The sequence below is a fragment of the Hypanus sabinus genome, chromosome 2 (assembly GCF_030144855.1).
Source record: "Hypanus sabinus isolate sHypSab1 chromosome 2, sHypSab1.hap1, whole genome shotgun sequence".
Lineage (NCBI taxonomy): Eukaryota > Metazoa > Chordata > Chondrichthyes > Myliobatiformes > Dasyatidae > Hypanus > Hypanus sabinus.
In genome coordinates this window covers 160072162-160096916 of record NC_082707.1, presented here as the reverse complement: position 1 = coordinate 160096916, position 24755 = coordinate 160072162, and the positions used below count along the sequence as shown (strand labels likewise).

At 40.9% G+C, this 24755-nt stretch overlaps 1 protein-coding gene across 6 annotated transcripts in view; it reads right to left on the bottom strand.

Moving 5' to 3' along the window:
- fermt2 (FERM domain containing kindlin 2) overlaps nucleotides 1-24755 on the bottom strand; it is a 147034-nt gene that overhangs the window by 121935 nt on the left and 344 nt on the right. For 5 of the 6 annotated variants that reach the window (XM_059957874.1, XM_059957831.1, XM_059957859.1 and 2 more), the window contains exon 2: nucleotides 23893-24058. In XM_059957874.1, the coding sequence (XP_059813857.1) occupies nucleotides 23893-24049 (157 nt within the window). In that variant the 5' untranslated portion in view covers nucleotides 24050-24058. Of the gene's footprint in view, nucleotides 1-23892; nucleotides 24059-24246; nucleotides 24630-24755 lie in introns of those variants that run through there. The other variant, XM_059957839.1, reaches the window with a different exon arrangement.

Sequence of the window (24755 nt, the reverse complement as noted above, 5' to 3'; positions counted from 1 at the left end):
TAAACAGCATGGTCAGCAAAGGTAAGTTGGACCAATAACACTGTTTCTGTGCTTATGTACACAATAATTTGGCGATTATTTACATGTTTATAGACATATTTGAGACTCACTTCTTCTGTAACATCAGGAGTCATTTCAAGTACATCATCTCCATTGCTCGCAAGAAATAACAACAATTGGACTGACAATTAATCACCATTAATAAGTTCAGTTCAAAAAATTTACTCTTGATAATTTAACAGGCTTGAACCATATGCTACTACTTTGACCACATTGCCCTCATTCCTTCCATCTGTATAATGCATTTGGATTCTTGCAATTCTGTTAGGCACTCTCTGGGCCCAAGCAACCTTTTAGCTATCTGCACCCCATGACAAGTTACAGTAAGGAAAAGCAATGCTTAAATTCAAACTGCCACACCCACTCAAAACTTCAAAAACACCCAAGGTCTCTGCTACTAACTTTATTATGGTGTAATCAGTACAAGTTGAAAACTGAAGATGTGGAAAAGGTCATCAATTGTGTGCCAAAACCAAAAGGAATCAATAGTTAGGATCCGAATGATTCAACCACCACAGAGAAACAAGTTTGAAGAGCACAACACTCATTAAAAAATCTATATTGATCACAATGGGAGTAGATCTGGAGGGCTTTAGCATATCAGTGCTCTCAGCCAGGCCAATGTTCACCATATCAAGTGCCAATCTACTCAAACAGCTTCCATGGGTGGGCTGCATCCTTTGCATGCCTGACGCTGAGCTCTGACCTCATAGCAAACAACTTCGAAAAGGAAAGAGAAAAAATGTTTCAGGGATACTGCCTCACAGGCTCCTGTCAATCCCTTGTCCAGAACAACTCAAATTCTTGAAGAAAAATTCAGAAAGATTCCATTTTTTAAAAAACTTTTTGGGAGTATGAAGCCACATGCCAACAGTGAAATGTGAATCCAATAATCCCAGAAGTCCTCTCAGCCAGGCAAGGTACACCTGTTCCAACTGCACAAGACACCACCTCCTCAGAACCAATTCATTGTCTACCTTGCTGGAAATGTCTATGCCATTTTTTTTTGATGAAGCTAGCAGCAGCTTTTTGTAGTCTTGTTAGGGAGTAGTACTGTAATTCTTCTCCTTTTAAAAAAAATACTACAGCTTGAAGATATCAGAAAGTGAATTCACAGCTTCAGACTTACATAGTGTCTTACAGAGATGCTCAAACCTGCAAACACTAGCACAGCAAGTGGAATGTGGACAGAAACCAGTATAGTAGCGCGTAGCCTCTGAAAGGTATATATGAAATTTTCTCTAGTAAAATGATGGCTTGAATTCTTAAGAAAAATTCTTCAGCATAATTAATGCACTGTAAAGACATTAATTTGCTTAAACTGTGCATATTAATTAGAATTATCTGACAGGTTTTTAATGTATATTGCAAAGAAGTGAATACTATTCTGCATTATATGGTGATTGAACTTAACTTTGGAAATGTAGAACGACATCAAAAATACATTATTCCATTTTTGTTTAAGTGTGTGATTAAGTTTAGTTCACCCAATGTAGGTAAATATGAGGTTAGCTTCTGTGGACCTGAAAATAGATTAAAGTGCTCATAGTAAGTAGCAAGTTCAAAAGCAATTTACTAATGCTGGGGTGGAGTCTTTGATGAGGAGAGAAAATAATCTTTGGCTAATAGGAAGTATTGCATCTGAAGGACTGAAAGGCTCACGCTGGCTCTGCTGAGATGCAAATCAAAACTACTGCATGTTGTTCACTCCCCAAGAAGTACATATTGCCCAACAAGAGCAATATAGGATTTGCTAGAATCTGACATTGGCTCCACAGGGATAAATGCAACCCATAATTTAACAGAAGGGGCAATTAATTTCATATTTAAGAGTTGACACAGAACCATTTAGAGAGACAGAAAAAAATAAATTCCGTTAGCTGCAAGAGGTTTATACCACAGAATTTAACCTAAAATTAGGTACAGCCCAATTAGGTTCAGAATGAAATCAGAAAACTCTTTTACATGCAGAGTTTGTATGTTCTTCCTGTGACTGTGTGAGTTTCCTCTGGGTGCTCTGGCTTTCTCCTACAGTCTGAAAATGTACAGTTGATAGGTTAATTGGTCATTGTAAATGGTCCCATGGAACATGGAAGTTACAGAACCTGGGCCTCTGTACCTCCCTCTGCAATTGGATCCTTGACTTCCTAATCGGTAGACCACAATCTGTGCAGATTGGTGATAACATCTCCTCCTCACTGATGATCAACACTGGTGCACCTCAGGGGTGTGTGCTTAGCTCACTGCTCTACTCTCTCTGTACCCATGACTGTGTGGCTAGGCATAGCTCAAATACCATCTATAAATTTGCTGATGATACAACCATTGTTGGTAGAATCTCAGGTGGTGATGAGATGGTGACAGGAGCAAGATATACCAAATAGTGGAGTGGTGTCGCAGCAACAACCTGGCACTTAACGTCAGTAAGACAAAAGAACTGATTGTGAACTTCAGGAAGGGTAAGATGAAGGAACACATAGCAATCCTCATTTAGGGATCAGAAGTGGACAGAGTGAGCAGTTTCAAATTCCTGGGTGTCAAGATCTCCGAGGACCTAACCTGGTCCCAAAATCCTCATATAGGGATCAGAAGTGGACAGAGTGAGCAGTTTCAAATTCCTGGGTGTCAAGATCTCCGAGGACCTAACCTGGTCCCAAAATCCTCATATAGGGATCAGAAGTGGACAGAGTGAGCAGTTTCAAATTCCTGGGTGTCAAGATCTCCGAGGACCTAACCTGGTCCCAAAATCCTCATATAGGGATCAGAAGTGGACAGAGTGAGCAGTTTCAAATTCCTGGGTGTCAAGATCTCCGAGGACCTAACCTGGTCCCAAAATATTGATGCAGCTATAAAGAAGGCAAGAAAGCAACTATACTACATTAGGAGTTTGAAGCGAATTGGTATGTCAACAAATACATTCAAAAACTTCTATAGGTGTAGTGTAGAGAGCATTCTGACAGGCTGCATCACTGTCTGGTACGGAGGGGCTATTGCACAGCAGCAAAAGAAGCTGCAGAGGGTCGTAAATTCAATCGGCTTCATCTTGGGCACTAGCCTACAAAGTACGCAGGACATCTTCAAGGAGCAGTGTTTCAGAAAAGCAACGTCCACTATTCAGGACACCCAGCACCCAGGGCATGCCCTTTTCTCACTGTTACCATCAGGTAGAAGGTACTGTCAAGTCAGAGTTCTTGTTCTTTGAACGTGTGCAGCTTCCCCACTTGAGGGAGATTGAATGTGCCTACCCGAAGGTTTTTTAACAGGATTCCACTCAATGACCAAACATTTTCTCTCAAACATTTCCTTTTCTCTCCTTTTATTTTTCGCAAGTGCGGCAGTTTGATAGTTCCATTAGTTCCATCAGTCAATAATCATTAGTCATTAGTAATCAGTCATTAGATGGGCTGCCTCTATGGACTTTGTAGACGGATTCGACCTGCAGTCTCTGTTTCTCTAATAGACTGTTATGTTTTCAAACCAGGCGAATTCTCCCAAAGGTTCCCGAGCTCTTCTTAAACCACGCGCCATTTCAGAGAAGCGCCTGCGTGTGATGATCCCCGTGACGAAACTAGCGCTAACCCGAACGCAGTGACGGCTGTGCTCTTTTCCATGAAACAGTCTCTCAAGTTATACAAAGTTCAGCATCTTACCGCAGATTCCAAGGCTGCTCCCTGACTGCCGCTGTGATGCTGCGGGGTCCTCTCTATGTTCCGGGCAGAAGCAGCACTCAGGCAGTGGGTTCCATCCGGTCTATCAGTGGATTCTTGCTATTACTTTTAAATTTTATTTACTTTTGTCTCTAGGTCCCAATACGTTCTAGAAACCCCAGTTTGACTTGACAGGCACACACTCAGTGATTCAGGAACAGCTTCTTCCCCTCTGCCATCCCTAAAGGGATACTGAACCCATGAACACTACCTCACTTTTAAATATATGTTATTCTGTTTTTGCATGATTTTTATTCTATTCAATATACATATACTGTAATTGATTTGCTTATTTATTTTACTTTTTTTCTTCTATATTATGTATTGCATTGAACTGCTGCTGCTAAGTTAACAAATTCCACGACACATGCTGGTGATAGTAAACCCGATTCTGATTAGGCAAGGGATAAATTGGGGGCTGCTGGGCAGCATGGCTTGAAGGGCCAGTTCCACAATGCATCTAAATAAATAAATAAGTAATAATGGAGTAAAAGTTTAGAGCAGTACTCCACAAGTCAGCAGTTGACGCTAATTCACTTATCTGCTTTAGGATTAATGGTTTTCTGTAACCAGAAGGTAGACACCGTTGACTCATAGATCGACTAGAACACAGGCTCAAGCCAGATGGCTTGCATATGTTCACAGTGTGTACTTAAACAAGGAAACAAGGAATAAGAATAAAAAAGTACTCCCACAGATTTAAAACTGGAGTAATTGGAGAAAGAAGAGATTGCAGATGCTGACATATGGAGGGTAAAGAAAATTCTGCTGGATGAACACAGCAGGTCAAGTGACATTTGTGGAGGCAAAGGATAGTGCATGTTTTTGGTCAAGACCCTGCAGGATGTCCATAACCACAAAGCTACCTGGAGGAGTATTAAATTTCCAAAATTCAGTGACTGAAATCATGAATTCTGTTTCAATTAACTTTATATTATAAACTTTAATATTCAAGAATATGCACAGATAACATGTTTGTTCTTTTCCTAAAGTTTATAATTTCTGCACAAATAACTTTGGGATTAAAATTGTGCAAGTCCCTATATCACAGGGATTATTTTCATGGATCTGTACATGCAGGACTGGCTGCACCTTAACCAGAACCAGACTAACTTCCTTGTAAGAAGGTTGGCCGGTGCTGCTGGGCACTTTAAACTGAGTTGGCGAGAATGGGGACAGGCACATAGAGAACACTCGACAGCTCAGTACACAGGAAAGCTCTTTGGTCTGAAAACTGTCTGCCGACGATGGTCCCAATTTAAAGTGCACATCAGCCTGCATGTGAGCTACATCCTTCTATTTCTTGCCTATTTCTGTGCCTCTCTAAAATGCTTCCTAAATGCTATTAAACCTGCTTCCGCCACTCCCCCGGCACCCACTACTCCCTATGTGAATAAACCTGCCTCGTGAAACATCTTTAGCCTCTCCCACTTTATGCCCTCTGGAATTTGACATTTCCATCCTGGTAATCTGTCCTATCTGTGCCTTTTCTGATTTCATGTACTTGTATCAGGTCACCCATCAGCTTCTGATGCTCAACAATAAACAATCCAAGTTCATCCAACCTCCCCTTAGTGTTAATACTTTCTGATCCTCGACGTATTTTTGAGAAACTCTCCTGCATGCTTTCCAAATCCTCCACATCCTTTCAGTAATGCAGAGATTAGATCTGCACATAATTCTCCAAATGTGGCCTGACCAAGATGCTATACAGCCACATCGCGACTTCCTGACTGCCCGAAGTTCAATACCTCACATTTATCGAGATTAAACCACATCTGTCATTTCTGTGACATTATTTCTAACAGGTCTATATCCTGTTGTGTCCTTTGACAACAGGGGTCAGCAACCTTTACCACTGAAAGAGCCACTTGGACCCGTTTCCCACAGAAAAGAAAACACTGGGAGCCGCAAAACCCGTTTGACAGTTAAAATGAAATAACACTGCATACAACGTTTTGTTTTGCCTTTATGCTATGTATAAACAAACTATAATGTGTTGCATTTATGAAATTGATGAGCTCCTGCAGAGAAAACGAAATTACATTTCTGCATGCAACAGAAACATTTTGAACTCCGAAAATAAGACGTTGGGTTGAAGGTTACTTTTAAGTAAAATACTCAATGTCTATTTGAGTCCTTCTTGTATTTATGAAAAACGCTAAACTTAAATTTGCCGCCAGCAGCAAACCAAAAATAACGTCAGCCAGCTGTCAACCTGAAAAATAAAAGGACCATTTCACTGAACAATGAAAACATATGAATATACGTAAAATAATAGGCAATTAAAATATTTATCATACTTGGTCAGGTTGACTCACACCTGACAATGCAGTCGTATTCAGTAGGGATGGATCGATGCTTAGGGGAGTGACCGGGAAGGATAATGTGTTTTTTTCCTCTCTGAACTCACAGAAGAGTTTCCCAAACGATGTTTGCATTGCGATGATTGCAGAATGTAAATACTCCGAATTTATCATGTCGTGACCTTGTTTGAACTCTCTCAAATTGGGGAAGTGAGACAATGTGCCTTTCTGTAAATCTCTGGCAAGCACTGTCAACTTGCGCTTGAATGCCAAAACATCCTCCAACATGTGTAGGGCTGTACGTCCTTTCCCCTGAAGAGCTGTGTTCAGCGTGTTCAGGTGCGCTGTCATGTCTACCATGAAGTGTAGCTTTTCCAGCCACTCTGGCTGTTCCAGCTCAGGAAAGGTGAGCCCTTTGCTGCCCGGGAAAGTTTTCAATTCTTCCAGACACGCGACAAAGCGTTTCAGCACCTCCCCTCTGGACAGCCAGCGATAAAAACACATTGTAGCGGTGTGCTACACGCAGTCAGTAAACTGCAGTCAAAGATAGCTTTATTCGAACTAAACAGCCTTGCTTTTAAGCCTCCCTCAACCCGCCCCCCATGGGCGCGGATGCTGCAAAAGACACGTACTCACAAACCCCCGTAGGCTATCTCCCTTAGCCTGAACGCTGGCTAATTGTGAGCCGGTTTGGATGTGTCAGGAAATGGGTCGCCACAACGTCTTATTTAGATTGTACAAGATCACCATAATCTTCAAATTTAGAATTACATTTCAAAAACTGACAAACCAACATAAAATACAGTTTAATTAAATACTGACCAATTATTTCCCAAAGCAACAGGGAGCCGCAGCACAGACGTAAAAGAGCCACATGTGGCTCCGGAGCCGCGGGTTGCCGACCCCCGTTTGACAAGATTCCTCACTATCCACAACTCACTAATCAGCCCATCTACATTTTAGTTTATATAGGGAACCCAGGCCCAATCCTTGTAGAACACCATAGGACACAGACCACTAGCCAGATAACACCACTCCACAACTCCCCTCTATCTTTTACAGCCAAGCCTATTCTGAGTCCAGTCTACATTGACTTAATTTAAGCCGCTGCTGAATCAGCCTAACATGAAGGGTCTTGTCAAAAGATTTATTAAAGAAGACCACACAACAGCCACTCCTTTACTTCCATCATCTCAAAAAACTCAGTCAAATTTGTAAGACTAGGAAAGTTCACCTCCAATCAATCTATGTTTTTTCCTGCTTGAATAGATCTTATCCACAAGAGTCTTCCCCAATAATTTCTCTACTGCTGAAGCCAGGCTCACTGGCCAATAATTTCCTGGCTTGTCTCCATTTTCCCTTAAACAGAAGAACAACACTAGCTATTCTCCAGTCCTATGGGATTGCAACTGTGCCTAAAGATACAAAAGGGTATGTCTTGATGATATCAATCTCCGCTCATGTCTCTCTCAATAACAAGAATTAGTTATCAGGCTCAGTAGCACAAGAGGCAGGTAAGCGCACATCAGGGAAATGCAAAGTTACTTTAATGCAAGGAGTCCATCTAGCAAGATAAATGAATTTAAAGCTTTAATTAACACAGGGGGTTTTGAAATTTGTTGTCCTCCCTGAGAAGGGGCAGCACTGGCAGATCAACATGCCAAGGTGCAAAGTATTCAGGCAAGACAGGTAGGGAAGTAAAAGATGACAGCACTATTAGCCATTACATTTTGTCAGTACTGAAGAGAGCATATCCTAGATAGGTCCAGTCAGAGGAAATAGGAAGGTCCTTAATGAATGACTTGCTTCAATACTCACTAGTGAGAGGGACCTTAATGTTTGTGAGGGTTGAGTAAAACAGTGTTATATGCTCATCTGCTAGAACAAGTCAAAGATAAGAAGATGATGTGCTGGAACTTTTGAAAAACATTACGGTAGACAAGCCCTGGGGTTTGATGGGATACACTCCAGGTCACTACGGTAAGTGAGCTAAGACTGCTGTATCTTTGGCTATGGTTACAGGCCACAAGAGGTGTACCAGACAACTGGGAGGTGGCACATGCAATTCCTTTGTTCAAAAAAGGGAGTTAGAATAATCCTGAGAATTATAGACGAGTGAGCCTTGCAACCTTTTCTCACCTTCCTAATTCCTTTGTTAAGTGCCTCCTTACATTCTTTTGTACCCATGATGGGATTTGCTCATCTTTAATTCCCTGTACTTGTGATATTTTTACATTTTTCACTTTATCCATCCCTCAACAACGTTTATATCCAGGGTTCCCTAAACTTGTTACTCATGATTTTTTACCCTTGCAGAAACATGGAAAGTTAGGATCACCCTCATAGCTTCTAGCTCCAGACACAGATTGTTATCCTAATGGGGTCCTTCTCTTTCTCTGATTATTCTTTTGTCCTTGGTATACTTATATGAAACATTAATCCTGCCTGTCAATACAGGAGATGGTGAGTACACGGAGTGAGGAAGGGGCTGGCAAGAAGGAGGTGGCTCCACGTTACAAGAGAATCCCATGGCATTCCATACATACATCAGAGCAAGAGGATGACTTGGCAAAGAGTTGGACACTCAGGGATAAAGAAGGGAAAACTTGTTTGGATGCAGAGGATGTGAGTGAGGTGCTTAGTAAGTAGCTTACATCAATATTTACCAAGGAGAAGGATGTGGAGGATAGAGATATCAGTGTTGAGTGTATTGATATGCCAGGGCTCTTCAAAATAAAGGAAGAGGGATCGTTGAGTCTATTAAGAGCATTAAGGTGGATAAGCCCCCAAGGTCTGATGGGATACACCCCAGGTTATTGAGAGGGGAAAAGAAAAGATTGTGGGGGCCTTGAACAGCATCTCTGTGTCCCCTCTAGCCACAGGCAAGGTCTCAGAGGACTGGCAAGTGGATGATGTTCAAGAAGAGAACCAGGGATGGTCCTGTAAACTATAGATCGGTAAGGCTCACATCAGTGGAGGTGAAGTTACTGGAAGAATTCTTAGGGACAGGATTTATGTGCATTTGGAAAATCTTGGTCTAATCAGGGAGAGTCAGCATGGCTTCATGCAGGGCAAGACATATCTTTCTAATTTGATTTGTTTTTTGACGAGGTGACAAGGGTGACTGATGATGGTGGAGATCTGGATGTTGCTTACATGGATTTTAGTAAGGCATCTGATAACGTTCCTTACGGAGGTTTCATCCAGGAGATGGCGAATTGGCTGTTTGGATTCAGAACTGGCTTGCCCGTGGGAGACAGGGGGTGGTGGTCAAAGGGACTTATTCGAGCTGGAGATCTGTGATTAGTGGTGCTCTTCAGGGATCTGTACTGGGACCTCTGCTGTTTGTAATATATATAAAACCTGGATGAAAATGTAGATAGTTAGGTTAGTAAGTCTGCAGATGATATGAAGACAGCCGGTGTTGTTGATAGTGTAGAAGACTGGCAAAGAACACAGTGGGATAGAGATCAGTTGTGGGTATGGGCGGAGGAAGGGCAGATGGAGTTTAACCCAGATAAATGTGAGGGTAGGTCAAAAGGAGACAGTACACTGTTCAGAGCAAGATCCCAAACAGTGTTGATCATAGCTCCCTGAAAGTGGCTATACCAGTTGATATGGTGGTTAAGAAGGCATATGGCATGCTTGCCAAGGCACGGAGTTCAAAAGTCAGGAAGTTATATTGTAGCTTTATAAATTTCTAGTTTGGCCACATCTGGTGTATTGCATACAGTTCCGGTCACCCCATTATCAGAAGGATGTTGAAACTTCAGAGAGGGTGCAAAGGAGGTTTACCAGCATGTTGTCTGGATTAGAGTACAAATACTATGAGAGGTTGGACAAATTTGGGTTGTTTTCTCTGGAATGGCAGAGGCTGAGGGGAGATCTGATAGAGGTTTAAGAGATTATGACAGGCATAGATAGAGTAGACAGACAACATCTTTTCCCCAACGGCTGAAATGTCTAATACCAGAAGGCAAACATTTAAGATGAGAGGGGTGGTTTCAAAGGAGATGTGAGAGGCAAGTTTAAGCATAGAGTGGTGGGTGCCTGGAAGGGTGCTGGGAGAGGCAGAAACATTAGAGACTATTAAGAAAAGTTTAGGTGGGCACATGAAGGTGAGGGCAATGTTGCAATATGGATGTTGTGTACTCAAAAGATTAGTTTAGATATTCATTTGACTACTAGTTTATTTGGAATATCTTGGCAGTTGTCTGACGTATGATGGGCGATGTATAGTTGAGATCAGAAGGAGAATAGGTAAGGCTAAGACCCAGTTCATGAATTTAAAAGATCTACTATGCAATCGGAAGGTAGATATCCAAAGTAGAACCTGTTTCCTCGAATGTTACGTATGATCAGTGCTGAGGTATGGATCAGAAACATGGACCCTGAAGAAGGATGACATGAAACAAATTAATGCTTTTGAAATGTGGTGGTATTGATGAAGTTGAAGATTAGCTGGGTAGAGAAAATTTCAAGTGAGAGGGTTTTGTCCGAAGTTGATAGACCACAGACATTGCTGAAGAAGATTATGAAGTTAAACGCTATTGTGGACACGTTATGCGGAGAGATAACATCTTGTCGGACTTGCTATATGGAAAGGTGGAGGGAAAGAAAGGAAGAGGAAGGCAAAGAACAACTTGGCTGGATAACCTCAAGGATTGGACCAAGCTGGACAAGACTAGGGATGTTGCGGACAAGTGTCGGGACAGAGCGGCGTGGAGGGAGATCGTCTGCCAAATGGAAATTCCAAACCTAACGACGACAACATTGTGGGCCAAAGGGCCTGTTTCTGTGCTGTACAGTTCTTTATTCTAAAACTTTTCTCCACATCAGGAAGCAGACAAGGAGGAGAAAGATTTAGGATAATGGGAAAGAGATTCCAAGGGGACCTCTCCTCCCCCTCCTCCAAGAGATTGGCATGCAGCTGGTATGCACCGCCAAAGAGTTCGATTAAAAGAGGGGTGACGGTTGCTGACAGCATTTGTGTAACCTCCGGATGAGAACTTGAATCACTTATGCATAGAAGAATATGGAGCAAATGCTGGAAGACAGAAGAGCATCAAAATTTTGCCGTTGCTGAGCATGGGTGTGTCAGCCCGAATGGTTCACGTCCATGCAGTATGCCTTTATGACCTCAACACTAAAACAAGTTCATAAATTAGCAAGGATCTATTCATCAACACTGGAAAGTATTGCCGGAATTACACACACACAAGAATGACAAATAGCTGCGCTGCTGTAATCTGTAACCTTTCCTGAACAGGAAGTGACTTGCACTGTTAGGCATGTTTTACCCCTCAGCAGCAGTATTCCTGGAGGAAGCAGCAATTTTGGCTGCCAGAGCTTTTCCTGTGCAATATGCAATCCTAACTATAATAGCTTTAAGATTTCCCATCCCCCAATAGCAACCACTAAGGTATTTCAGGATTAACCTTCTCAAATGTAAAGAAAACTCTCAATGACCTGCTGCTGCTTTTCCTCACTGCATTAATATCTATTCAGCTGTGTAGTTAATTTGCAACAGAGAACTTTTAGCTTGTTACCTCCTTGAAAGAAGGATTGTGGGAAGGGGGTAGGGGCTACAAGAAGGCTATTTTTAAAATCAGATAAAAAGGATGTTGTTGAACAGCTTGTATATAAAAGACTGCAGAAGGACAAGTGGTTCAAGTTGTACATGGGATAGATTCACAGGACACAATCAAAACCCAGTGCATGCAATTATGTACAGGCAAGTCAATATAAAGACTTGCCTAAAAGTTAGGTAAAAATGATCAAAAATCTCAAACTCATTAAAACCTCACCAATGAGTAAGTGAGTAAACGGTGCTCATGATAGTACGTATGTATTGTGGCTTGTAAACTGGTTTTGATAGATAGATTGACTATGGTGAATATAAATAAATCATGACAGCTTATGCTTACAAATTAATGTACTGAAAATAAGACCCAGAGCACAGGAAGCAAGCTTTGTTTAGAAACTACACAGCATATGAATTAAAAAGTTAAAACTACCATAATACATCTTATTCATGAATTTAAAAGGCACTTTAAGAAAGCTGTAGTAATTTTGTTCCCTGAGAACAGCAATAACTTTTAAGACATCTCGGGATTGGCTAGACACTCATGAACAAAATGCTGCTGTGATAGCCACAAAAACCTCCAAGTTTATAGGCAGATGGAAATTATGATCTCAAAATCTGAGTAAGATTATCCAAGAAAGGGAATGAAAACTGAGTATCCATTATCCCATCAATGTAATAACTTTGTAGCAGCCACACCACTTAACTGTAGGCTCGATTTTACTACAAAAATGCACAAAAAAACTCTTCTAAAAATTTTCTGTTTAAATGATGGTAGAAAACATCCTATGTTTCCCTCTCCCACTTGGATCATGGCACATGCATGATTCTCTCATTTTCCAAACTGAAAACAGGACAAGGAAACAAGCACGTTGAAATATTCTGCTACTTGAGCCTTTAATTTACTAGCAACATACTAATACACCTGAAATGGTCTCTTGTATTAAATACAAAGAAAACAGCCTGGAAAAGTACAAGGGGTAAAGGAAAGAGGAAGTAATTTGTACTTTAAGGATCAGATTTAAAAGTAAAGATGTTGGAGAGACAACTCACTTAGTACCTTTATTAAAAACACACCATTTTGTATATCTCCAGAAATATTTGAACTGTGCCTACAGTTCACACCCCATAAACAGTTCAATAGCCCAGCAGATGCATTAATGAAAGGCTGAAGCTGTTTTATATTTCGGACAAAATGCAAGTGCAGCTCATTTGGGGCAGGTGCTTACACCTGGCCTCCAGGCAGGCTCTAAGTTAACTGATTGGCCTCTCAGGGACATGGTGCCTACTGGAGTAACTTAAGTCTCCATGGCAACTACAATACTCTTCTTTGTACCAAGATCTTAACTAAAACATCTGGCTGAAATTTAAATACACAAAGTGAATGAAAAAAATTCTGTACAGAAAGTGCCCTCACCAAAGAAATACAGCAGTGTTGGAATAGAATATTGGGTAGTACTTTCAACAATTCTTTATAATCTTCTTTAGAATGCTTTTCCATTTCACTGCATGCAGTTAACCTTTCATACGGTGATTCTGGTTGAAAGCACTCCATTCAAGCCACACAATGACAAACCAAATCACCTTTAATAGCATGGCCTCCAGCTGGAGAACACAATAATAATGTCACATGCCTAAAGTTGTTATTATGTAAAGCAAAAAAAATCTCAAACTGGTTTCCTCAATGAATTTTAAAAAATCAGGCAAATCAATCCTCACACCATTGTACAAATGGGATTTAATGTACCAAAAAGAATCACCAAGTACAAATGGGATTAAGTGTGCTAAACAGACAATTTCTGAGCCACTAACTGAATCAACATTGTTCTCGTTCCACAATTCAGACATTGCGTAGGTATGAACTCAATCACAGGAGACTTGAGTGTTGTAGCACAACCCTGGCCACTCCATTATTCATATACATCAATAAAACCCCACGTGCCAATTGTGCCCCAAAACCTTTATTTCAAATAAAATATGTACACACATGTATTGGAGGGGTCGTGACTGTCATGTGCCCACTACCTGGTTGAAAGAGATGCCACCTGCCAATCAACATTCGACCCCTCCTCACCCATCAATGCACACCTCAACATTGGCCCCTTTAATTTGTCTTGTACTTGGCCTCGGGCAATTGGCTTTTGTAATCAGCTTAACTTGGCACCGAGCCATTGGCTTCCTTGTGAACTACCTGGGCTGGACCTATCAGTCCTGCTGCACTATGAAGGGTGCCACATGGGCTTGACTCGCTCTCTTTTGCTATCTCTGAGGGACTGCCCTGCTCAACTCCAGGATGAACCGTGGAATGACGCCGGAGAAACTGCTGGTGAGCTGTGCATCGAATAGGGTTGGGAGCGTTGATTATTGTCCCTAATAGCACAGAGCCGTGCCCGCAGAGCCAAGGGGTGGTGGGTATCGTATTGACTTTTCTCTTGGTTGTATGTTTGTGGCTGCATGTACTTTGTTCCCATATTGTTTTCCCACGTTCGTTATTAATTGTCCACGTGTGTTTTATTGCCGATCCAACTACTGTAAATTGTGTGCATGTGCGTGTTGCTTCTGTTGCCATTTTCCCACGTATGCCTTCTGTAAATAAAATCCTTTACTACCCAAGACTGTGTGTCCTTGCCTTTGAGATCTACCAAATCTGTTTCCTCATTCGCAACAACATATAACGAAGCACTTCTGAAGTGATGGACAACTAGGACAGGACTGGCTTCAGAAGTTCAGGAGGCCTTTCCCCACGAACACCGGAAACACCAGGCAAGGGGAAATGTACTTAGCAGGGAATGTTAATGAGCTTAGCAACAAAATTTAGAGTCAAACCACTTAAATATTTTTATTGTGAAATTCATTGTGAGACAAGACAATAGAGTATCAGGAAGATCCTAGGTGATCTGAAGATCAAACCTGGACTGAAAGTTAAAGCCCAATATTCAACATTTTCTGAAAAAGTGCTCTTCACTGATCTTTTCCTACCTCTTCTATAAAAGAGAAACAATTTCTAAACAGGAATGGAATGGAAAGAAAAGGGGTGCAAAGTCCATCACTATAAACATAAGGCTCCCGAACCAGTTTGGATAACTTCACTCACAACTCTGAACTGATTTCACAACCTACAGACTCACTTTTAAGGACTCTACAACTTGTGTTTTCAGTATCTTTTTAAATTTACACAATTTATCTTATTTTGCAGGCTGATTGGTTGCCATTCTTTAAGTATATATTTTCATAAATTCTATTGCATTTCTTTATTTTCCTGTAAATGCCTGCAAAAAAATTAAAAATCAAGGTAGAATATGGTGACATACACAGTATATACTTGGATATAAATTTGATTGACTTTGACATTGTGCCATACCACATATAAGAAACACGATGGGACCAAATGGGTTCATCTACAGGGGTTCTCAATCTGGGGGTCCATGGACCCCTTGGTTAATGGCAAGGGTCCATGGCATATAAAGGACTGGGAAACCTGCCTCATACCTAGCGCTTTGACCTTTTGAGTCAATAAATATGCTGCAGGTAATGGAAAGGCAGAGCAAACAGGTGGTTTAGTGGCATCTCCTGTAGCCCTGGAGAGAAGTCTAATCTTCAATAAGCCTCTTGATCTGTCACTATAGATTCAAGTCCCAGTCCAAAATGTAGAAACACATTTTAGGTGGTCACTATGCCAAGTTCACATGCTTCAACTGAAGTTAAAAATAGAATGCACTCATGGACACGCATTCAATGGGAAATTTAATCATAGATCTCTAGGTTCAGCAAGTTCTAAAAGGGGACAATTTGCACATTCCCTTGGATGGCTATGATCAGGAAATGCAGTGATAAATTGCACAATTCAATTGACTATCAATGTACTTGAAGACCACAATTATGTGCAGAACCATTAATTTTTTTGGAATCAAAGTAGAGAAAGGACAACCCTGCTTCATAAGATGTCTTCAGTCTGTATCGAGACAGATGCATTCAGATGTTCAAACTGAGCTAGCTCAGGAAGATAACACTGCAACCAAAATTGAAAAGGATGTTCTACTGAAGACACGAGTTTTCCCACACCCCGTTTTTGCTTTGATTCTACAAAAGAGATCCAAAGGGAATTTAATGACTAAGTGGCGGCAATTCTTCTCATCTATCTGCCCCACCACGCTTCAAAAAGAACCACATATCCTATTGACTGAAACATCTTATAGAGGAAAAAGATGCATCGATTGTAGCAGACGAAGATTAGCTCGTAGCAACTTTTGCTCAACTTGTTTTTATATATTGTAGAGATAAGATGCTGAGGCAGTGTATAAGATGATGAGAAGCACTGATTGTGTGGATAGTCAGAGGCTTTTTTCCAGGGCTGAAATGGCTGCCACGAGAGGGCACAGGTTTAAGGTGCTTGGGAGTAGGTATAGAGGAGATGTCAGGGGTAGGTTTTCTATGCAGAGAGTGGTTAGTGTGTGCAATGGACTGCCGGCAATGGTGGTGGAATCTGATACAATACAGTCTTTTAAGAGACTTTTAGGTAGGTACATGGAGCTTAGAAAAATAGAGGGCTATATGGGTAAGCCTGGTAATCTCTAAGGTAGGGACATGTTCGGCACAACTTTGTGGGCCGAAGAGCCTGTACTGTGCTGTAGGTTTTCTATGTTTCTAGATACAGCATGGTGACAGGCCCTTCCAGCCCAGTGAGCTGCGCTGTCGACCAAACTCCCGTGAACAAATAACCTCCCCACACGCTTCTGGACTGTGGGAGGAAACTGGAGCTCCCAGAGGAAAGCCATGCAGTCACAGGCAGAACATACAAACTCCTTACAGACGGTGGCGGGAACTGGACTGGGTTCGCTGGCGCTGCAATAGCGTTACACTAACCTAGATGCTACCGCACCACCCATAACCATCCAGAAATTCCCATAACTTCTCTCAGATCAATCAGAGAGAGTCTACATTGCAGCCTCGAAACATAGCCCAGACCCAAATTCAATTTACTTCTCCACTATAATCCATTCTCTTGATTCCCAGTTACAGTCAATTTGCCCAAACCTTCATCTCCCTGCTTCAGCTTCTCTTGGAAGATAAAATTAAACATCATCATCTGCACAATGTGCGGCAATCCCATCATCAATTTCTTCCCTGAGGAATACAGCAATACATAGATTCTCCAACACCTTTGGGAATTTGGTAGAGCTGGACTAGCAGATTTTCTGGAGGCTTGGATGCTATTCATACCCAAGCATATTTTTATCTTTACATATTACAAAGCAGTATAATAAATTTTTCAGTGAATATGGGAAGTTAAGTCAAGCACTCTGAATCCCAACTCCAGCTACAAATTCACCCAATGTTCCTGACTCCTGGTACTTTGGACCCCAATCTTGGCCTGCAGTGAACCCTGGATCCTGGATACATACCCAACTTGCACTCTGAAGCCTATGACTCACATTGAAAGCTAACAAGTGGCACAGATGATAGACCTTTAGAACTTCTGAAAATTCAGATGCCAGACAATCAAGGTATCAATGGTCCCAGTATACTAACCCCAAGATAGCTGAGTTTTTGGCTTCCCTTTATCAGACTATTTCAACAATCTCTTTCTGCATTACCATTCTGCATGCAGTCTCTCACTTCTCCCAACACAAAACAATCCCCCCAAGTGCCTTGCATTACTTTTAGCTCTTTTGTATAACTCTGGAGTTACCCAGATAAAAACTTGCAACTAAAGTGAAGATCAATAGTAAAGAGATTCAAGAATACATAAATTCAATAAAGTATTTAAAACAAATTAAATATGCAAATTAACCTCACAGCAAAGTCCAAAGGGAATCAAAGACAAAACAATGTCCTAACATTAAGTATTGTGAAACAGCACCATGCTCTTCTCATGCAGACAAATGCATTTCAAGGCATTCTACTGAGCTATGATGAGCTATAATGATCAGATTTCAACTGCCCACTTGAAATCAAGGAATATGCATGTCACTTTGTATGGAGACATTTACTACAGTTTGGTGAATTTCTAGGCATACTTCTTTGATGCAGACATCATAACAAACAGAATTATTTTATGCATTTCTCCCTTTCATATTAAATTCATCTTTTATTACTGTATATTTAATGGAATCCAAATCATATTTTCCATTCAGAATTCCTTTACTTTTAAAAATGTGTTCTCAAAGCTAAATTCATCTGCTTGCCAGTTATCAAAATTTAACTGAGTCTAATCCTATGATAACCCATGTGCTTTCAAATGATTCACAAAATATACCCAAAAAAGGAAATTCCACTACTACTTTGAGCACTGATTTATCCAAACCTTGTATTCATTTAATGCACTAATGCTACCCTGCTAATAAACAAGTTACCCATGCTGCCCCATACTCAAGTGCTGGCTTGAAGTTTGAATGCAACTTCTGCAAACACTTCCATACTTGTCCAACTTGCTTTCTGGTTCTTTAACACAAGAGATTGCGTAGATGCTGGAAATCCAGAGTATCTAACACACGCATACACAATTCTGGAGGATCTCAGTAGGTCAGGCAGTAATTATGGAAAGGAATAAGCAGTTGCATTTGGGCTAAGACCCTTCATCAGGGCTGACTAAGCTGAAGGGATATGGGAGGATGCAACACAAGACAGACTACTGTGGCAACAGCCTCTCCCGTTATGATTCCCAATTAATCTTCCACTAATTGCATGTACTGAGATGCTGTAAAGATACAAGCTGCACAAGGACATCAATAACCACAATCTCCATCTTCCTTTACAAATGGTTACTCAGACATCTCTCCACAATGCTTGGCTCTTCACCTTCTCCACATCATAAAGACGCAACAGAAACTCTTAACACATTACGTAATACAAAACGCACTTGCAGAGCTGGCTTCTAGAACATCCTTTGCATCCAAAATGCTCAACGTACCCTCAGTGGCCACATTATTCTGTACATGTGCACGTTAATGCAAATATCTAATCAGTCAATCATGTGGCAGCAACTTAATGCATAAAAGCAAGCAGACATGGGTAAGAACTTCAATTGTTATTCAAATCAAACATCAGAATGGCGAAGAAATGTGATCTACGTGACCTTGACCATAGAGTGATTGTTGGTGCCAGACAAGATGGTTTGAGAAACTCAAAAACTGCTGATCTCCTGGGATTTTCACGTACAACAGTCTCCAGATTTTAGAGAATACGAACATTTTTTTAAAAAATCCAGTGAGTGGCAGTTCTGTGAGTGAAAATGGTTTTTTAAATAAGGGAAGTCAGAGGAGAAAGGCCAGACTGGTTCAAGTTGACCGAAAGACAACAGTAACTCAAGTAACAATGAGTTACAACCGTGGTGTGCAGATCATCATCTCTGAATGCACAACACATTGAACCTTGAAATGGAGAGGTTACAGCAGCAGAAAACCACAAACATACACTCAGTGGCCACTTTATTAGGTGCAGGAGGTAGCTAATAAAGCGGCCACTGATTGGACATATCAGATGTCAGCCTATCATTTGGGACCTCAGTTATTAGTACACAGTAGCTACAGTGCTAATCATCTTAAGATATTCCACAATAGACAGCTCCATTTATGATGGAGAACAATTCACATCTTATAGTTTAAATTAAAAAAGATGGTTGTTTCTCCACAACCAAGACCGATTAATGCCCCATCTTATCTGTGACAGCCGTTTGAAAATGCATGCCCTTGATAACCACAATCATAATAACTTACAGAAATCAATAAGTGGAAAATGCCAGAAATATGTCAAATTAAAAAAGGAAATTGAAAGACTATGGAACATGAACAGAGTATACATTGCCCCAATAGTAATATCTACAACTGGTATCACCCCATAGTCGCTACACAATACCATTAAACAATTAAGCCTACACAGCAATATTTATGTAAATCTCTAGAAAGCTAAAATGCTAAACACTACTATAATAGTCCAAAAGTTTCTAGCAATTTTTAGAAATGAGTGTGCTTGGCTATGTCCATACCACAGGTTTTACCAGCTTGAGCTGAGTATGAATGAATAAAAATATCCTTATTTAGAGCACTTTTCATGCGGATGTAGTTCAGGGTGCTTTATATTGGGATAGAAGTACAAACATGAAAATAAAACAAAAATAAAAAACAATTAAAATAAATGACAAAATGATGTTAGTAAAAAGTAAGGTTAAATAGGTTTTGAATTAGCATTTAATAAGTGTCAGCCGAGTCTGCATCCCTTCTAGCTTTAGCAGCATAGTTCTAAAAAGCTGACCTGCCAATTATGTTTTGAGGGAGATTATTCAAATGTAAGAGACCAGTGGAAGAAGACCTGAAAGGTCGAGCAGGATTATAAAATGAAAATGATTCTGTGATGTGCTCTGGTCCCAGAACACTATGAGCTTTAAAAACAAGTAAGAGAGCTTTAAAATCAATTCTAAAATAGAGAGGCCAATGCAGAGTAGCTAATGAGAGCGATATATTTCTTTATCCTGGTGTTGGTTAAAAGTCTAGCAGCAACGTCTGAACGAGTTGAAGTTTGTCAGTTGATTGCATTGGAAGGCCAGCAAAAAGTGCATTGTGGCAATCTAGTCTATTTGATATAAAGGTGTGAATCATATGTTGATTTCTGATGCTGAAGAACTTCAACTCATACAGCTAGGGTGCTACAGACTTTTGCACAGAACTGTATTTGTCAATGTGGAGCAAACAGCGAGTTTGTAAATCTGGCAGGAGCAAAGGATGTTGGAAATGGCGAGGGTGAAGCACAGCAGGAGGAGTGTGGGACAGGTGGGAGAGAAGGAGTGCCAGGACGAGGGGTGGTGTGGGTGCAGAAACACCTAGTCCCGACACACCAGGCAAGGTCATTTGATTCCAAACAATTGGTTTATTGATAATTACAGAATGTTTCTCTGGTGCTTTCTGCTTACTCCCTTTCCAAACCAAGATTCTCCTATCCCTGACCCCTCAGTAGAGACCCATAACAAAATCAGGCTCATCATCACTCGCATGTCATGAAATTTGTTTTTTTTTGTGGCAGCAGTACAGAGCAATACATAAAACCACTACAGTATCATGTAATATTCAAGTGTAGAAATGCTACTTTTTTCACTTTCTATAGGTGGGATTTAAAATTCAAATCTGAATCAAGGATAACACCCAGGCTTGTTACTTCTGATTTTACAACAGGAGTCAAATCCGCAAGCTTGTCAAGGAGTTTAATCTCTTTTGGTTTTGGGACCAACCAAAAGTATTTCAATTTTATCTTCATTTAATTTTAGGAAATTATTGCTCATCAATTTGTTTACTGCAGCCATACTTGAAGTCAGAGAACACAGGGTGTTATCATCGAGCTTAATCGAGATATACAACTGTGTGTCATCTGCAGAAGTGTGGTTTATGCTCTCTAGTGATGTCTCCTAAGGGGAGCATGTACAAGGAGAAAGCAGCAACAACAAAAAGTACATATCTCTTAGAAAATTGGTCTCCAAGTCAGACAAAAAAAAATTCTCTCCGATACATGAACAAAACCGATTAAGGGCACTATCAGAGAGGCTAACCCAGTTTCAAGGCAATCTAGGAGAATGTTGTGGTCAATTGTGTTGAAAGCAGCTCTTAGATCCAGGGTCTATTGGTATCAGTGCTGAGCCTAAGGTCATTGACAAATTTTGATAAGGGCTATCTCTGTGCTGTGGTTTGCTCTAAAGTTTGACTGAAACTTTTCTAGAATATTATTCAGAAAGTTGTTGAGTTGGTTGAAAGTGACTTTCTCAAGAATCTTGCCCAGGAAGGAAAGATTTCATGATACAGGGCTGCAGTTAACTATCAAGGTTTGGTTTTTTAAGTAGGGGTTTGGCAGCCACAGTTTTGAAGGCATCTGGAAAAACTCCAGTTTCAAGGGATGTGTTAATAATTTACCGAACAGAATTGAAAACACTATTAAAAGAGTCTTTAAAAAGTGTGGTAGGGACAGGATCAAGACAGCAAGTAGATGGCTTACTCTTTGTTACAATCTTATAGAGTTTGGAATCAGAAATACTTATAATTTTGACATGGCTGCCCTTTTCAAGAGGTTGGCTGTAGAGGTTACCTGTATCTTTAGCTAAAGGAAGCAATTTTGTTAATAAAAAAGATTGCAATTTCCTTGGATTTTGTGGAACTATATGCCTTGACTGAAGACGTTTTATGTTGTGTAGGGTTCAACACTTGGTTTATAGTTGAGAACATTATTCTTGAATAGGCATTATTCTCTGTAATAATCTTTGAAAAGTAGGCTTTTCTTGCAAAGCATACGGCAGATTTAATGGACCCTAGTTTTTTCTTGTCCAGTGTTCCTCCATTTTTTCTCTGCTAGTCTGCATGATCTTGAGTTCGGGGATATAATGTTTAACCATGATGACGTTTTACTGAGTGATTTCTTAATCATTACCATATTACAGAGTCTGTGGGGAGCAAATTAAAGGAATTAGTTTACACTGAATCTGTCATGCTGCAACTTTTATGCTTGAAGATTAAACCTCTTGTACATCTCATGAATAGGTTGCCATTCGTTCCAAATCTCACTATCAAAATCATATGTAACCAACTTCCCACCTCCCAGCCAATTATATTTAAAAAAATCAGGTTTGGGATTTAGGCAAATCTTCACCCACCAATTGTGATTATCACCACAACAAGGTAATTGATTACCTTTTATCAGCACACCCTGATGCAAGGACAAACTGGTAAGAATTTCCTCTCCTCATGAGAGTTTCAAACCTTCAATTATAGAACAAGTAGCACACAATAAAATGCTTGTGAAAAGGCAGACTATAAATGCATTATCTGCCTTCCGCCAGGGGTCGGTGTTGGGACCACTTCTTTTTGTGCTGTATACAAATGATTTAGACAGTGGAATAGATGGCTTTGTCGCCAAGTTTGCAGATGATACGAAGATTGGTGGAGGGGCAGGTAGTGTTGAGGAAACAGGTAGGATGCAGAAGGACTTATATTAGCAGAATGGGCAAGAAGGTGGCAAATGAAATACAAAGTTGGAAAATGCACGGTCATACACTTTGGTAGTAGAAATAAATGTGTGGACTATTTTCTAAACAGGGAGAAAATGCAAAAATCTGGGATGCAAAGGGACTTGGGAGTCCTTGTGCAGAACACCCTAAAGGTTAACTTGCAGGTCGAGTCATTGGTGAGGAAGGCAAATGCCATGTTAGCATTCATTTCAAGAGATGTAGAGTACAAGAGCAAGGGTGTGATGCTGAGGCTTTATAAGGCACTGGTGAGGCCTCACCTTGAGTATTGTGAACAGTTTTGGGCCCCTCATCTTAAAGAAGCAGTGCTGGCATTGGAAGGGTTTGATGGCTCTGGATCTGTACTCGCTGGAATTCAGGAGGAGGGGGGGGATCACAGTGAAACCTTTTGAATACTGAAAGGTGCAGACAGAGTAGATGTGGAAAGGATGCTTCCCATGGTGGGAGAGTCCAGGACAAGATGGCACAGCCTCAGGATAGAGGGATGCCCTTTCAAAACAGAGATGTGAGAAATTTCTTTAGCCAAAGGTGGTTAATTTGTGGAATTTGGTACTATATGCAGCTGTGGAGGCAAGGTCGTTGGGTGTATTTAAGGCAGAGATTGATAGGTTCTTGATTGGACATGGCATCAAAGGTTACGGGGAGAAGACCAGGAACTGGGGTTGAGAAGCAGTAATAAAAGGATCAGCTATGATTGAATGGCGGAGCAGACTCGACGGGTCAAATGGCCTAATTCTGCTCCTATGTCTTATGGTCTAAATATAAGCACCAAGATTATCAACTTGCTTGTGGAATTTTACTGAACAAAATTTATAATAAAATTTGAATTTTTTTGAATTTTGGGTGAATTCTGAATCTTTTTATCCTTGTATCATCCTACTATGTCACAAAAATGCAAAACTTACCTATAAACACACATACATACATAATACATTAAAGTGATAGTAGGTGATGTGGTGGGGTGCTTATTATAGATTGAACGAAACATAACTAATTTTACATTTTTCAATGAACTTCAACAAGGCTCACTCAGCTCCCGACTGGCAGCAATTCAGCAGAAAGGAACATTGGAGTTTGGCTCAACCTTCTGAAATTCTTTCTCTGCACAGCCAACGCATCATCTGGTCTAAACTGTAACCCATACAAGGCATCGTGCAATCGCACCGTCGATAATATCCATAGCGTGTCTTTTGGCAAAAATCAGAGATGGCACTCCCCACCAGGATCAGAACTCACCAAGTTTCTCCACCAGTTTAAGCATCACTCCGCCTATGTGCACTTCCCCGGTGACTCGGAGGGGAACATCGCGATTCAGATCGGTCACAAGAACATTCAGTTCCCACGTCCCGTCAGCGTAACAGCCATCAGGCATCCGAATACCGTCCAGAGCCATTCCGTTTAACTGTAACAAAATAAAGGCAAGACATTTACGCCCCTTGATAACAAACTTTAAAACTGTTAGGAGTAGTATAATAAACCAATAATACTATTCATCTTCTCAGAGCACATAATCTGGTTGTAAAATTGTGTTCTACTTCAATATTAAATGCAGTTCGTACGAGTCAAAGAATTAAAGATCTTTGCACGTACACGGGCTCGCCTTTGCTTTCTCTTTATTCCGTTATAAAGAGGAGACGCGGCAGCACCGTTGACCTGTTAGAATGGCTTTCCCCTCCGTTAAACACACTTGAAAACAAAATGGGGCTCAGAAGTGTCTGGTTGCCCCACTCCTGCAGCGTGAGAAAACCACGGGGGACCCGGGATACAAAGTGGCGCTTCCCAAACGGACTTCGCAATTCCCAGTCTGAGATCGATTAAAACACTGCTCGCAAAATGTGGATCCGGCTTGGGTAGGGTCGGCGAAGAAAAGCCCTGGATCAAATAAAACTCTTGGCTGTTTTCGGACGTGTTTTCCACTGAACAGGCGACCTTTGCAGTTGGATCGGATTAGCCCCCTTTCCGCCCGTCAAAGGACAAGAGTACTGTAGCAACCCTCCCCCCTCTACACACGAAACGTCCATCGCTCGATTCCTGGGATCTGGCCGCCTGCGGCTCCCCAAACCCATGGAGTGGGGCGGCTGCTCGGCAGCAACAGTTAT